At 44.8% G+C, this 15,845-nt stretch overlaps 1 protein-coding gene across 2 annotated transcripts in view; it reads right to left on the minus strand.

The window, feature by feature from the left end:
- LOC147117641 (phosphatase and actin regulator 1-like) overlaps positions 1 to 10,566 on the minus strand; it is a 698,578-nt gene extending 688,012 nt beyond the window's left edge. For both annotated transcript variants that reach the window (XM_085988804.1, XM_085988803.1), the window contains exon 1: positions 9,923 to 10,566. In XM_085988804.1, coding sequence (XP_085844930.1) covers positions 9,923 to 10,154 — 232 coding nt within the window. In that variant the 5' untranslated portion in view covers positions 10,155 to 10,566. The remainder of the gene's footprint in view (positions 1 to 9,922) is intronic.
- Positions 10,567 to 15,845: the final 5,279 nt, after the last annotated feature.

A 15,845-nucleotide genomic window follows, 5' to 3' on the forward strand; every position in this document is an offset into this window, starting at 1 on the left:
TAAGCCTTGAAGAAGTAGCCCCAAACCTGCAACAACAAGGTCCTTCAACATACAAGTGCTGGCCCTTTAAATCGCAGCTTTCCCTGACCTGCAGCTGACAGCAAGCAAGCCGGCAAGCTTCACGCCGGGTCTCATCAGCGGGGTTCCCCGCAGGCGTATTTGATGTGGGGAAAGCCACAAAGTCGCAACGGCCCCGGAAAATCTTCTTCAACAAGGTAATTATTGGTCATTAGTGTGCCGACGACCAGTCCCGCCAGCGGCGGCCAGGACTGAAGTGGGTCGCGGAGAAACGGCGGTCCGAAAGTCGGATGGGGCGGGAAAATCAGGCGGGGTGGGGGTCCCGACCCGCTTTTTTGGCGATTTTCGGCCCCCGGACGCATGAAAAGCTGCCCGACAGCGGCCAAAAAATTGACCCCATAGAGTCATAACGGCACAGAAGGAGGCCATTCAGCCCATCGAGTCCATGCCGGCTCTCTGTAGAGCAATCCAGTCAGTCCCATTCCCTCGCTCTATCCCTGTAGCCCTGTAAGTTTATTTCCCTCAAGTGCCTATCCAATCTCCCCTTGAAAACATTGCGTGTCTCCGCTTCCACCACTTCCGTCGGCAACGAATTCCAGGTCATCACCACTCCCTGCGTAAAAAAGTTTTTCCTCACATCCCCCCTGTATCTCTTGCCCAAAACCTTAAATCTGTGTCCCCGAGTCCTTGTACCATCAACTAGTGGGAACAGCCTTCCCCCATCTAGCCTATCCAAACCCGTCATAATCTGGTACACCTCTATCAAATCACCCCTCAACCTCCTTTGCTCTAATGAAAACAAATCCAGCTTCTCCAACCTGTCCTTGTAGCTAAGATCCCCCATCCACGGAAACATTCTGGTAAATCTCCTCTGCACCCTCTCAAGTGCCTTCACATCCTTCCTAAAGTGTGGTGACCAGAACTGGATGCGATACTCCAGTTGTGGCCTAACCAGCGCTTTATAAAAGTTCAGCACAACTTCTCTACTTTTGTACTCAATACCTCTATTTATGAAGCCCAAGATCCCATATTTGTTAACCACTCTTTCAATATGTCCTGCCACCTTCAGGGACCTATGAACATTAACTGCCAGGTCCCTCTGTCCCTGCACACTCTTTAAAACTGTGCCATTAAGTGTATATTGCCTCTCCCTGTTCCTTCTGCCAAAATGCATCACCTCACACTTCTCGGTATTAAATTCAATCTGCCACTTGTCTGCCCATTCTGCTAGCCTTTCTATGTCCTGTTGCAGTCGATTAGTATCATCATCACTGTTTGCCACACCCCCAAGTTTGGTGTCATTGGCAAATTTAGAAATGCTACTCTGTATTACAATATCCAGCACTAACCCTTGGGGAACACCACTGTTTACCATCCTCCAGTCTGAAAACCAGCCATTTACCACAACTCACTGTTTTCTGTCCTTAAGCCAATTCCTTATCCAAGCTGCCACTGACCCACCTATTCCATGAGCCTCAATTTTGTTAGCCAGCCTTCTATGTGGTACTTTGTCAAACGCCTTCCAAAAATCCATGTAGACAACATCCATTGCATGCCCTTCATCAATCCTCTCTGTTACTTCATCAGGAAATTCAATTAGATTAGTCAAACATGATCTGCCTTTTACAAATCTGTGTTGGCTCTCCTTAATTAGCTTAAACCTCTCCAAGTGCCCATTAATTTTTTTCTTGGTTATTGTTTCTAAACCTTTACCCACCACTGATGTTAAACTGACCGGCCTGTAGTTACTAGGATTGTCTTTACACCCTTTCTTGAACAATGGTGTCACATTTGCCACTTTCCAATCCTCAGGCACCTGCCCATGCATCCAGGGAAGATTGGAAAATTGGAAAATTATGGCAAGCACCTCTGCTATCTCCTCCCCCAATTCCCTTAGCAACCTGGGATGGAAGCCATCTGGACCAGGCGACTTATCCACTCTAAGCATACCCAGCCTTTCTAGTACATGCTACCTATCAATTTTCACCCCTTCCATTGCTTCTACCTTTTTCACTTCTATTTTTGTCAGCATCTACCTCCTTAGTAAACAGTGATACAAAGTACTCATTGAGTATTCTGGCCTTGCCCTGCACCTCTAAGCATATATCACCTTCTTTGTCTCTAATAGGCCCCACCCCGCCTCTTGCTACCCACTTACTGTGTACATGCCGATTTTTGGGTTCCCTTTTATGTTAACTGCCATTCTACTCTTATATTCTCTCTTTGCCAATCTTATTTTCATCTTCACTTCCCCTCTCAACTTATTGTATTTGGTCTGGTTCTCCCTTGAAGAATTTACCTGACATGCATCATACACCCTCTTTTATTGTTTCATCGTCTTCTCTGTCTCCCTCATCATCCAAAAAGCCCTTGCTTTGGTTCCCTTACCCTTCCCTCTTTGTCAGCCGGCACAGACAAGATGGGCCGAATGGCCTCCTTCTGTGCTGTAAATTTCTATGATTCTATGATGAATGGCCCAATCAGGGGTGTTAGAATAAATTTATAAATTTGACGAGTAAATTTACCTATCATTGAGGCTAATTTAGAAACATAACAAGAAGGGTTACACAAAAGGACGTGTGTGACAGTATACATTATATGACAGACTTCTAATATTATATATATGTAATATTGATAGCAAATGTAACCCCACTATTTAAAAATGGAAGGAGAGAAAACGGGGAACTATATACCAGTTAGCCTGACATCAGTAGTCGGGAAAATGCTAGAATCTATTATTAAGGACATGGTAACAGGGCACTTCAAAAATAATAATAGGACTGTGCAGAGTTAACACGGATTTATGAAAGGGAAATGGTGTTTAACGAAACTGTTAGAGTTTTTTGAGGTTGTAACTAGCAGGATAGATAAGGGGGAACAAGTGGATGTGGTGTATTTGGCTTTTCAGAAGGCATTCGATAAGGTGCCACACAAGAGGTCATTAAACAAAATTAGGGCTCATGGGATTGGGGGTAATATACGAGCATGGATTGAGGATTGGTTAACGGACAGAAAACAGAGAGTAGGAATAAACGGGTTATTTTCAGGTTGGTAGGCTGTAACTAGTGGGGTACCGCAAGGATCAGTGCTTGGGCCTTAACCAATCACAATCTATATCAATGATTTGGATGAGTGGACCAAATGTAATACAGGTTGAGCGTCCTGAATCCGACAACCTCGGGACCGAGGCCGAGCCGGTTTTCATGTTTTTCTGGACTTCGGAACGTGTTTCTGATGTCCGAAGTCTGGAAATATCGCAACCCTGGGCTCGGGCATTTCCAGACTTTGGACATCAGAAACACATTCTGAGTCCGGAAATGCCTGGGCCCAGGTTGCGATATTTCCGGTTTTTGGACGTCACCTTGTAGTTCTTCTCCTCGCAGGCCTTGTAGTCCTCACTTCTTCGCACCGCATGGTTAAGTCTCCCTCTCTTGTTTTTGCAATGCAGTACTCTGTAACTGTACTTAATGTGAGCTTCCTGGCCTGTATCTTTTGCTACCATCTTCAAATTTGAAAAGGAATGTACTGTACAGTACTCAAAGCATGAAATATAATAAAGGTTTTATTTGTAAAACAGTTAAGTTATGAAATATAAAACAGTAAATGAAGGCTTTTATTTGTTAAACAGAGTAAAAATAAACAGGTACAGTTACAATTGGCTGGAGGCTGTGCTTGAGGTAGAGGGCTCAGCTATGATGTCTGTGGCTGATGATGGGCCAGCAATAGGATAATCAAATGTGGAAATTACTGGTGTAGTTGCACGCTGTAGGTCTTGGGCCCTCTGTTGCAACATCTTTTAAAAGATATTTAATATTGTTGTTTGTTTAAATAATTTGAGCTTTTCTTTCACTAATCTTTCCTGAATTCTGTCGGCCTGCAGTATTTCTTCTTCACTTATGAAGCTTCGTTGCTCTAAGGCGTGAATTAATTCTTGACAAAGATTGATTGCTTTGTCAATCGGCACTTTTTCGACTTGATCACAGGCATCATCATCCTCACTGCTTTCATCCTTTTCTTCTGGATGCAAAACCCTCTGCATGATTTCTTCATCTGTCACTGCATGCACAATGGGAGCATCGTTGTCTATGTCCATGACTTCTGCGACATCGTCCTCATACAATTCCTGCGCAGCTTTGCAAGTCAGCCCTCTAGCATAATCTAAAAGTTGAACAATCATTGCTTTCCCCCTGGACACACAAAAGCCTTGAAAGTCCTGAGGAGCATCATCGTCAGCAAACATAGTTGATGGCCAGATGTTATGCCACGCATTGACCAAGGTGTCTGCAGTTACCAAGTTCCATGCATCCGCAGCTGTCCATATGGTGTCCTTGATAGAGAAAGCTTTTGAGAATGCTTTTATTCCCATATCTGTGTTCACAGCATTAAGTAAACACCTCATAAATTCATTTTTGTACAGACACTTCATCGATCTCAAAATTCCTTGGTCCATTGGCTGTTTCAGTGATGTAACATTTGGAGGGAAGTAGATTCCATGGACATTATCCTTTACCAGAAGCTCAGCATCGGGATGTACTGAGCAATTGTCTAGCAGCAAGTATATTTTGCAGTTTGCTCAAGGCCAGCTTCCATGCGATGAGCACGCGCCTGAGGGACAAAATTCTTCTCAAACCAGTTCAGAAAGATTACCCAGGTTACCCATGCTTTCCTATTGGCATAATAATGCACTGGCAATACTCTCAAACCCTAGAAACATCTTGGACGCTGGCTTCTCCCAATGACCATAAGCTTACACTTATGTGTCCCAGCCGCATCTGCAGCAGCAAGCACAGTCAACCTATCCTTGGCGTCTTTAATACCCGCTGGCTGCGTTTCTTCTGCTGCTGCTAATGTCTTTCGCGGTATGTAGCGCCAAAACAGTGCTGTCTCGTCAGCATTGTACATTTGCTCAGGTGAAAGGTTTTCATCAGCAATTAGTTTGATGAACTCATCAATGTAATTTTCAGCTGCCTCATGATCTGCTGAGGCTTTCTCACTACATACTTTCACTTGCCTGATGCCATGATGCCTTTTAAATTTGGCTAGCCATCCAGAAGAGTACTCGCATGAAGAATCAATCTCCAGTTGTGCATGGAATATTTTAGCTTGTTGCACCACCATTGGGCCAGACAAAGGAACCTTTTCACTTCGCCTCTGTCGCCACCATTCCATCACTGCTCAATCCAAATCATCACATTTCGGCTTATGCATACCTTTTCTCTTACTCATTTCCTTATGAACATCACTTTCCGCATAAAACTTCATGAGCTGTTGTTTCTGTTTTCTAATATCATAGATGGTGGAGAGTCCAACACCATACTCCTCATTCAATCTTCTCACTGAAGCACCTCTATCTAATCTCTGATGTAACTCAACCTTCTTGGCAATTGAAAGTGAATTATGCTTCCTCTTTCCTTTATGTGAACCCATTGGGGTATCTGTTGGCCTTTTTGACATGTGTGCAATGACCACACAAATTCACAATCTTCAGATCTTTAAATCGGGAAAAACACCACAGCAATGGAGTCAGGTTATGTGGGGTCTGATCATGGGATGTAGGTGGGTCACCTGGGGTTGAGTCTGGCCAAAGGGACTTGTGTGCTGTGCAGAGTTGATTCTGGCCGAAGCGACTTGTGTGCTGTGCAGAGTTGCTGCAGACCCAGGAGCAGCAGTGCGGTGACTGTGAAGACCTGGCCTGGCAGAGGTAGGATTGGCGTTTTTATTCTTGAAATTTTTGTCACTGTACAGTAGTTGGATTTCATTTTTTGACTTTTCACTGGGCCCGGCTGGCGGCGGAAATGGTTTGACAGGGTGTCCGGATTCCGGACGACCCTGCCACCAATTGTCCCGGAGTCCGGATTCCGGATCTCCGAATTTTGGACGCTCAACCTGTATATCCAAGTTTGCTTATGATACAAAGCTGGGTGGGAATGTAAGTTTTGAGGAGGATGCAAAGAGGCTTCAAGGGGATAAATACAAGCTAAGTGAGTGGGCAAGAACATGGCAAATGGAATATAATGTGGAGAAATGTGAAGTTATCCACTTTATAGGAAAAATAGAAAAGCAGAGTATTTTTTAAATGGTGAGAGATTGGGAAATGTTGGCGTTCAGAGGGACCTGGGTGTCCTTGTACACGAATCACTGAAAGTTAACATGCAGGTACAGCAAGCAATTAGGAAAGCAAATGGTATGTTAGCCTTTATTACAAGAGGATTTGAGTATAAGAGTAAAGACATCTTACTGCAATTATATAGGGCCCTGGTGAGACCACACCTGGAGTATTGTGTACAGTTTTGGTCTCCTTACCTAAGGAAGGATATACTTGCCATAGAGGGAGTGCAACGAAGGTCCACCAGACTGAATCCTGGGATGGGAGATTGTCCTATGAGGAGAGATTGAATAGGCTAGGCCTAAATTCTCTAGAGTTTAGAAGAATGAGAGATGATCTCATTGAAACATACAAAATTCTTACAGGGCTTGACAGGGTAGATGCAGGAAGGATGTTTCCCCTGGCTGGGGAGTCTAGAATTAGAGGTCACAGTCTCAGAATAAGGGGTCGGCCATTTAGGACTGAGATGAGGAGAAAATGAGGTGGTGAAACTTTGGCATTCCCTAACCCGGAGGGCTGTGGCGGCTCAGTCGTTGAGTATATTCAAGACAGAGATCAATAGATTTTTGGAAATTAAGGGAATCAAGGGATATGGGGATAGTGCAGGAAAGTGGAGCTGAGGTCGATGATCAGCTATGATCTTATTGAATGGCTCGAGGGGCCGAATGGCCTACTCCTGCTCCTATTTCTTATGTTCTTATAACGTAGAGAAAATGTTTCCACTTGCAGGTGAGACTAGTGAGAACTAGGGGTCATAAATATAAGATAGTCACTGATAAATCCAATAGGGAATTCAGGAGAAAATTCTATACCCAGAGCGTGGTTAGAATGTGGAACTCGCTACCACAAGGAGTAGTTGAGGCGAATAGCATCGATGCATTTAAGGGGAAGCTATATAAGCATTTGAGGGAGAAAGCAGTAGAAGGATATGTTAATGGGTTTAGATGAAGAAGGGTAGGAGGAGGCTCGTGTGGAGCATTAGCACTGGCATGGATCTATTGGGCCGAATGGCCTGTTTCTGTGCTGCAAACACATTGTAAAAGTCTTGAGTCTAGTGGGAAGAAGAGAAAGGAAGCCAGTCATTTGCCACTTTAAGATAGCTTCATCTTTTCTCAAAGAACCAAGTAGCTGCCAGTCGAGAGCAACCTCCAACAGCAAAGCAACATCAATTAGCCTCGAAGTGACCTGTGCCTGTTTAGACTACTTACCCACAAGGAATGCCAGTGCAATTAACCCAAAGGTAAAAGTGCCCTAGAGCACAAAATGTAAGCAATGCTACAGGATATTAGCTTGCATTGTCCAAGTCTAAGTAACTCCAAGAGTGACACATTCACAGAATCACAGAAACCCCACAGTGCAGATAGAGGCCATTTCGGCCCATCGAGCCTGCACCGACACATATCCCACCCGATCCCCGTAACCCCTACACCAACACATATCCCACCCTATCCCCATAACCCCACGTATTTAATCCCCCTAACACTAAGGGTCAATTTATCATAGCCAATCATCCTAACCCGCACATCTTTGGACTGTGGGAGGAAACCGGAGCACCCGGAGGAAACCCACGCAAACACGGGGAGAATGTGCAAACTCCACACAGTCACCCGAGGCCGGATTGGAACCCGGGTCCCTGGCGCTGTGAGGCAACAGTGCTAACCACTATGTCACTTATGAAATTACACACTGCTCTCTGTGTTAATCCATGGACCCACCTATCCTAGCTACAGTAATTCTCTTTCTTTGGTTATATAGCAAGAGCATAGTTCTCCGTGTATAGTATCCATATTACTGTATAATGGTTTGTAATGCAAATGTCATTATTAACTGACAAAAATCCACATATGCTACCCAGGTTTGAGCTAAGTGCACTAGGGGACAACACGAACCAGTGGTTGGGGGAATTAATTTATATTAGGGCAAAGTATCTCTCGTATTGACAGCACTAGTAGATGTTCTGCCAGCCAAACAGGTGGATTTCAAGTTTACCACAATATTCGTTTACCGGAATCATATTACGCAATTGCAGCCTTTGAATTATGGAACTTACAATCCCTGTCATCATTAAGGGCCAGCATGCACACAAGTACAGTTCTGCTTGTGGTGAGGACACCATCCTTCTGACAATGCTACTAATGCCAACTACACTGCTTATGGCAAGCTGATGACCATTTTACAAGACTAATTTTCTGAATATGCGTTGTCAGCAGGAAACCTTGTCTGGTAACTGAGTGCAATCGGGAAACACAGGCAATGCACCCATAGTTTCCAGATATTGGCGCCAGCGGATGGAGCTCTCCATCAACAGCATGTGGTCAGAAAATCAGCCCCTATGTGCCCTCCTAAAACAACTACGAGGACAAGACAGTCTCTTTCAGCAGGTCGATTTGTCCCCAAATACTTTTTTGAGACAGAGGATCGTGGTACAGAATTTTACAGAAATATTATATTAGTTTGTTAAAAAATGAATAATGTTGCAGCTTTTCTGAAATACACTCATATTTAAGTTTTTTTTGCAGATGAGAGGACTCTATTTTTAGATGGAGACAGGTCATGAATAAGCTATTAACTTGATGACCCTCATATTAAGAGCCAGCCAGTGTCAGCCTCTCTCAATACCTTGATGAACACCCCCTGTAGCATTCCCCTAAATATTTCAAGCCATTGTGAACAGGGTCTACACAGTATAATTGGTGTCTTTAAATTCACATTAAAAATGAGATGAAACAGTGTATTAGCCTAAGACCTATTACAGAGAACATATTCATCAAATGGCTTTTTGACATGGTTGAGGTCACTGACACAATGTGACTTCTGTTATTTACAAAAAAACTAAGTAAAAATAAAAGTAAAAATGTGGCTGTGATGCTTCTGGATGTCAGCAGGATTTGAAAGATCAGCCAGTTACATCGACATAACAAAATAGGGTAATCTCACAACTGCCTCTGTTCCAATCACATAATTCACACTAGTGTCCATAGAGTTCTCATTGTGAATGAATGAATAAATAAATACACCAGGTGCTACCACAGAAACAAAGCTCTTACAGTGAGAGATCACTGAGATTATTACAGACTGCAGTCAGAGAGCTGACGGAAGACTGCAAGATTCAGCATTCCTACTCCACTGCAGTGATCCGCCTAAAGTATAGTAATATCTACCTCTGGCATATACTTCACATCACAACACACAATACTTTCTGTGTCCACTGATTATTAATAAAGAATTATTTATTAAAATTCTCTCTCAGAAATTAAGTATTTATAAATTCTGATAGGCAAATTGAGAGTACTATGGTACCACCCCTCTTACAGTATTACAGTTAGTTGTGTAATCTGCTTACTCTTTAACAACTTGCCCATTTATTCCCCTCCATTTACAGCTATAATTAGAGGACACAAAATGCCAGATTCCCTTTACAAATACTCCCTGGATGACAATACACTGATACCATTCAGCAATCAATAGTGTAAATACAATGCCACATGTTCAAATAAAACAGTGATCGATAATACTATGACCTCAAGTATTGATACCAACTGAAAGATACAAGAAACTAGCAAGGTCCCAGGCAGATTTTTTCACTTTAGTATGAAAAGATTTAAAATGACTGGTGTGACTAGCACAGTTAAAGACTGGAACGATGACTTCTCGGCTCTGGCTGGTCCGCACGGTAGCTGTTTTGCAATCACAGCTTAATAAATTATTCAGACAATCATTCCTGCAACAGAGTACATTAAATGTAAAGCAATAGCTCTTGGCAACACCACAAGCTACAAAAAGCAAAAACAACCTTACCGTCTTTAGCTATTTCTCCACGACTGCAATTGCTGCAAATGTGCTTTATCTCCTTGCCTATATGGCACTGAATCACGAAGGAAACATTGTGGTTAGCAGGCTCCTTCAATGGCTTCATCCTCATGAGGTAAAAGGTTTTCTTTTTGGGCTTTTCCCCACTCATGCCTTGTGCTGATCTTCCTCTACAGCCAGCAGAAAACGTGTGCTGTTCTGTATAAGCAGAACATGCCATCAATAGGCTAAAGGATTAACACCAAGCTGCATCACAAGGCGATCAGGAGACAAGACCCCAGTCGACTTCTGGTGACCCTTCTGACCGTGCTGTTTGAGGCAATCCAAATTTAGATACACTGAGTGCACACACAGCGTGCCATCCCATCTACACCTTGATTTCTCTGCCACACATAAAATATAATCAGCTTGATCAGCAGTTCAGGCTCTAATCAGTTCCCGGCTACAGTATGTATCCCTTGGGGTTACTGTCCTCTAGGTGCAATAAATAGCACTCCTGTACTGAAATTAGTAAGGCATTTCTTAATAATAGGCTGGGAACTGAATCTTGCAGCATATATCAGAATGCTTAGGAATAGTTAACCCTAGACAGAGGCAAATTGCTGGAACTGTCAAGTCAGCTGTAGGCAACTGTTCATAGATTACACCTCAGTCCTCTGCCGATAATTTAAAAATGTTTTGTGTAGAATTACGTTTATTCACCAGCTCACAGTGAAGAAGTTGTTTGGTACTTTAATAAAAAGCAATGCAAAAGTATTAATCCCTTATAAACAAACAAAAGCCTCTCACTGTAACAGGACCCACACTCAAATTTATTGTACTATATCCTGCCTACTACACATTTAAATTTGCTGAGGCAGTAAGACTGCATATTGCAGTCAAACACTCCCTAAAAAAAGACCCAAAATACTGTACAAATTAAATAGACATATCCCATTATTGTGCAGCCCACTGAACAAGAGTATGATCCTAGGTTTGGACTAAATGAAACACAATGATAATGAAATGCAGATTCTCTAGGGAGTTAAAGACTATCTGCAGCAAACTGTGACTGTACAATTCGACAAGATAACACATGCACCTCCCCCTTCTTTCAGCCACTTTAGAAAGCATATGTAGCGAGGAAAAGCTTTCACAAGAGAATGCATGATGACGAGTTCGATGGAAGAGTTGCTGTTCATCTTGCTAACATTCAGTGGCTTCTCATAGTCTGGCAGCAACACAGCACTACAGCTTCCTGGTATTTCAGAATATAACATTTTTAAATGTATTAATTTCTACCGTAATTCTGATACGCTATTTTAAATCTAATTTTATGCCTTCACCCAAGTACATTCATTAGGCTCACTTCAACATACTTGGGTGGAATTTTACGAGGTCCTATAAGAGGCTCATGACAAAAGTCAAGTATGGAGTCGGGGGCATTCAGTAGAATGGATTGAAAGATGTCTACAAAACAGAGGGTAGGAGATAAGGGAAATCTCCAAAATCTGTGGACTTTCAATACCTAAGAAGGGGGGGGGGGAGAAATTGGGTGGAGCCGCAAACGGGGTGCCAAGCTCGCCTGGGCGCCAGATTTTGCTCTGCGATCGCCGCAGCAGCGATCGCCAGAAATTCAGCTTGAGCGACCCAAGAGGGACACGGGGCGAGGCTCGAGGCGCTCCGCGTCCCTCTTAGGGCGCTGAAACTGAATATCGCAGCGCAACGTGCCACAGCACCATGCGCTGCGGTACTGCAGGCCTTCCTCCCATTCTTAAGGGGGAGGGGCCTGCACCACCGCGATGAGCGATCGCGAGTGCCGGCAAAAGAGCCCGGCACCGAGGAGAAGTGCCGGGCTCTCGGAAAACAGCCGGCAATGTCGCAGGGAGAGAACAGGAGGCCGGGAACGGAGGTGCTGGCAGGCGGCCGCCGAAAAAATGGCCGCCCCGCACCTCCACCTTAATTTGTGCCACTGCCGCCACAGGTAGGCCCCGTGAACCGGGCGCGATTAGCGAGCGGCGCTAGAGGCGGTCGCTGCCAAATATCGCGATCGGGGCGGTAGCGGGGCGCTGCGCACACCGATGACGTCATCGGTGGCGGCGCAGCGCAACAGGCTAACGCCGCCATTAGCACCCCAGCTAAATATCGCGGGAGGCGTGGCCAGTGGCGCTAAAGCCACTGAGTGTCCTCTTTAGGCACTAACTGGTGGTGCAGCCCACCAAATTTCTCCCCCGGGGGGTTTAAACTAACTTGGCAGGGGGATGGGATACAGAGTGGAGCTATAGTAGGGGGTGATGCACAGCCAAATATAGAGGAAAAAAACAAGTCAGCGTGGAAGGCAGAGCTAATATGTAAAAACACAAGGGAGTATGGCAAGGCTGAATGGCATTTATTTTAATGCAAGGAGTCTTGCGAGTAAGGCAGATGAATTGACGGTGTTGATGAACACATGGGAGTATGATATTGTTGCTATCACAGAGACATGGTTGAGGGAGGGGCAGGACTGGCAGCTCAATGTTCCAGGGTATAGAATCTTCAGGCGAGACAGAGTGGGGTGTAAAAGAGGGGGTGTCACAATATTAATCAAGGAGTCAATTACTGCTGTAAGGAGGGATGATATCTTAGCAGGTTCCTCTAATGAGGCCATATGGGTAGAACTTAAAAGCAAAAAGGGGGCAAGCACTTTGCTGGGAGTGAACTATAGGCCCCCAAACAGTCAGGGGGAGATAGAGGAACAGATATGTAGGCAAATCTCAGAGAAATGTGTAAATAATAGGGTAATAATAGTAGGGGATTTCAACTTCCCCAATATTAACTGGGATAGTCAAAGTGTGAAAGGCTTAGAGGGTGCAGAATTCTTAAAGTGCATCCAGGAGAGCTTTTTGAGCCAACATGTAGAAAGTCCTACAAGAGAGGGGGCGGTACTGGACCTAATTCTAGGGAATGTGGCCGGGCAAGTGGTAGAAGTGTCAGCAGGAGAGCATTTTGGTGACAGTGACCATAATTCGGTGAGATTTAAGGTAGTCATGGAAAAGGACAAAGATGGACCAGAAATAAAGGTTCTAAATTGGGGGAAGGCCGATTTTAATATGATAAGGCAGGATCTGGCCAAAGTGGACTGAGATCAGCTACTTGTAGGACAATCCACATCAGAGCAGTGGGAGTCTTTCAGAAAGGAAATAGAGAGAGTACAATGCCAACATGTTCCCGTAAAGGTCAAGGGTGGGACCAACAAGCCCAGGGAACCCTGGATGTCAAGGGATATGCAAGAATGGATTAGGAAAAAAAGATGGCTTTTAGCAGATACAAAGGACTAAAAACAGTGGAAGCCATAGAGAAGTATAGAAAGTGCAGGGGGCTACTTAAAAAAGAAATTAGGAGAGCGAAGAGGGGGCATGAAAAAACACTGGCGGGCAAAATAAAGGAAAATCCCAAGGTGTTTTATAAGTATATTAAGGGCAAGAGGATAACCAGGGAAATAGTAGGGCCCATTAGGGACCAAAGTGGCAATCTGTGTGTAGAGCTGGAAGATGTAGGTGAGGTTTTAAATGAATATTTTGCATCTGTGTTCACTATGGAGGAGGACGATGTAGGCATAGAAATCAGGCAGGGGGACTGTGATATACTTGAACAAATTAGTATTGAGAGGGAGGAGGTTTTAGCGGGCTTAAAAGTGAATAAATCCTCAGGCCCTAACGAGATGTATCCCAGGCTGCTGTGTGAGGCAAGGGAGGAGATTGCAGGGGCTCTGACACAAATTTTCAGAACCACTCTGACCACAGGGGAGGTGCCAGAGGACTGGAGGACAGCTAACGTAGTACCATTATTCAAGAAGGATAGTAGGGATAAACCAGGGAATTACAGGCCAGTGAGCCTAACATCAGTGGTAGGGAAGTTATTGGAAAAAATTCTGAGGGACAGAATTAGTCTCCACTTGGAGGCGCAAGGATTAATCAAGGATAGTCAGCATGGTTTGTCAGGGAGAGATCATGTCTAACCAATTTGATTGAATTTTTCAAGGTGGTGACTAGGTGTGTGGATGAGGGTAGTACAGTTGATGTAGTCTACATGGAGTTCAGTAAGGCTTTTGACAAAGTCTTGCATGGGAGACTGATCAAGAAAGTAAGAGCCCATGGGATCCAGGGCAATTTGGCACATTGGATCCAAAATTGGCTTAATGGCAAGAGGCAGAGGGTGATGGTCGAAGGTTGTTTTTGTGACTGGAAGCCTTTGTCCAGTGGTGTACTGCTGGGTCCTTTGCTGTTTGTAGTGTACATTAATGATTTAGATATGAATGTAGGAGATATGATCAGTAAGTTCGCAGATGACACGAAAATTGGTGGAGTGGTAAATAGCGAAGAGGGAAGCCTCAGGCTACAGGACGATATAGATGAGTTGGTTAGATGGGTGGAACAGTGGCAAATGGAATTTAACCCTGAAAAGTGTGAGGTGATGCATTTTGGGAGGACTAACAAGGCAAGGGAATTCACAATGAATGGTAGGACCCTAGGAAGGACAGAGGGACCTTGGTGTGCATGTACATAGATCCCTGAAGGCAGCAGGACAGGTAGATAAGGTGGTTAAAAAGGCATATGGGATACTTGCCTTCATTAGCCGAGGCATTGAATATAAGAGCAGGGAGGTTATGATGGAGCTGTAGAAAACGCTGGTAAGGCCACAGCGGGAGTACTGTGTGCAGTTCTGGTCGTCACACTATAGGAAGGATGTGATTGCATTGGAGAGGGTGCAGAGGAGATTCACCAGGATGTTACCTGGGTTGGAGCGCTTCAGCTATGAAGAGTGACTGGACAGGCTGGGGTTGTTTTCCTTAGAGCAGAGAAGGCTGAGGGGGGACCTGATTGAGGTGTACAAAATTATGAGGGGCATAGATAGGGTATAGAAAGGAACTTTTCCCCTTAGTAGAGGGGTCAATAACCAGGGGGCATAGTTTCAAGATAAGCGGCAGGAGATTTAGAGGGGATTTGAGGAAAAATGTTTTCACCCAGAGAGTGGTTGGAATCTGGAACTCACTGCCTGAAAGGGTGGTAGAGGCAGGAACCCTCACAACATTCAAGAAGCATTTAGATGAGCACGTGAAACGCCATAGCATACAAGGCTACGGACCAAATGCTGGAAAATGGGATTAGAATAGACAGGACTTGATGGCCGGGCCTCTTTCTGTGCTGTATAACTCTATGACACTGTGGTAAACCACTGTTATACCTGTCTGTAAGTGTATGTGTATTCCACTAGGTACAGGTCTGGACATGCCTCGGCTGACTCCTCCCACTATTCCAGGTATATAAGTGACTACCTCCCAGTCCCTTAGTATTCTGGACGGGTCGACCACTCGAGACAAGACCTTCATTCTTTAGTTAATAAAAGCCTGGTTGTTACTCGCTTAACCTCAGTCTTTTGAGTAATTGATGGCGCATCAATTTTATTAACTAAATTTTTTATAATGGAGAAGATCCTCACACCAGCATGCCTGGACCTGGACAGTCGGGAAGCGGACGCTTCCACCAAGTTTGCTCACTGGCTCATGTGCTTCGAGACATTCCTGACTGCCTCCACTGCGGTCGTAACGGATGCGAACAAACTGTCTGTCCTGATCTCCAAGGTGAACCACCAAGTGTACTCAGTCATCCGGGACGCGACCTCGTACACAGCCGCCCTCCAGCTCCTCAAGACCAAGTACACGCGCCCTGTGAATGAAGTATACGCCAGGCACCTACTGGGGAGTCGCAAGCAACAACCTGGGGAATCGACTGAGGGATACCTCCAAGCTCTGTCCGTGCTTGGCTGGGCCTGTGGGTGTAAGGCGGTAACGCCCACTACGTACACGGAGGAACTGATCCGGGATGCCTTCGTAGCGGGCCACAGGTCCAACTACACCCAACAGCGACTGCTGGAGCAGAGTGACCTCACCCTC

Source organism: Somniosus microcephalus, chromosome 5 (assembly GCF_052327205.1).
Source record: "Somniosus microcephalus isolate GS21.2 chromosome 5, FLI_Smic_1.0, whole genome shotgun sequence".
Classification (NCBI taxonomy): Eukaryota; Metazoa; Chordata; class Chondrichthyes; order Squaliformes; family Somniosidae; genus Somniosus; species Somniosus microcephalus.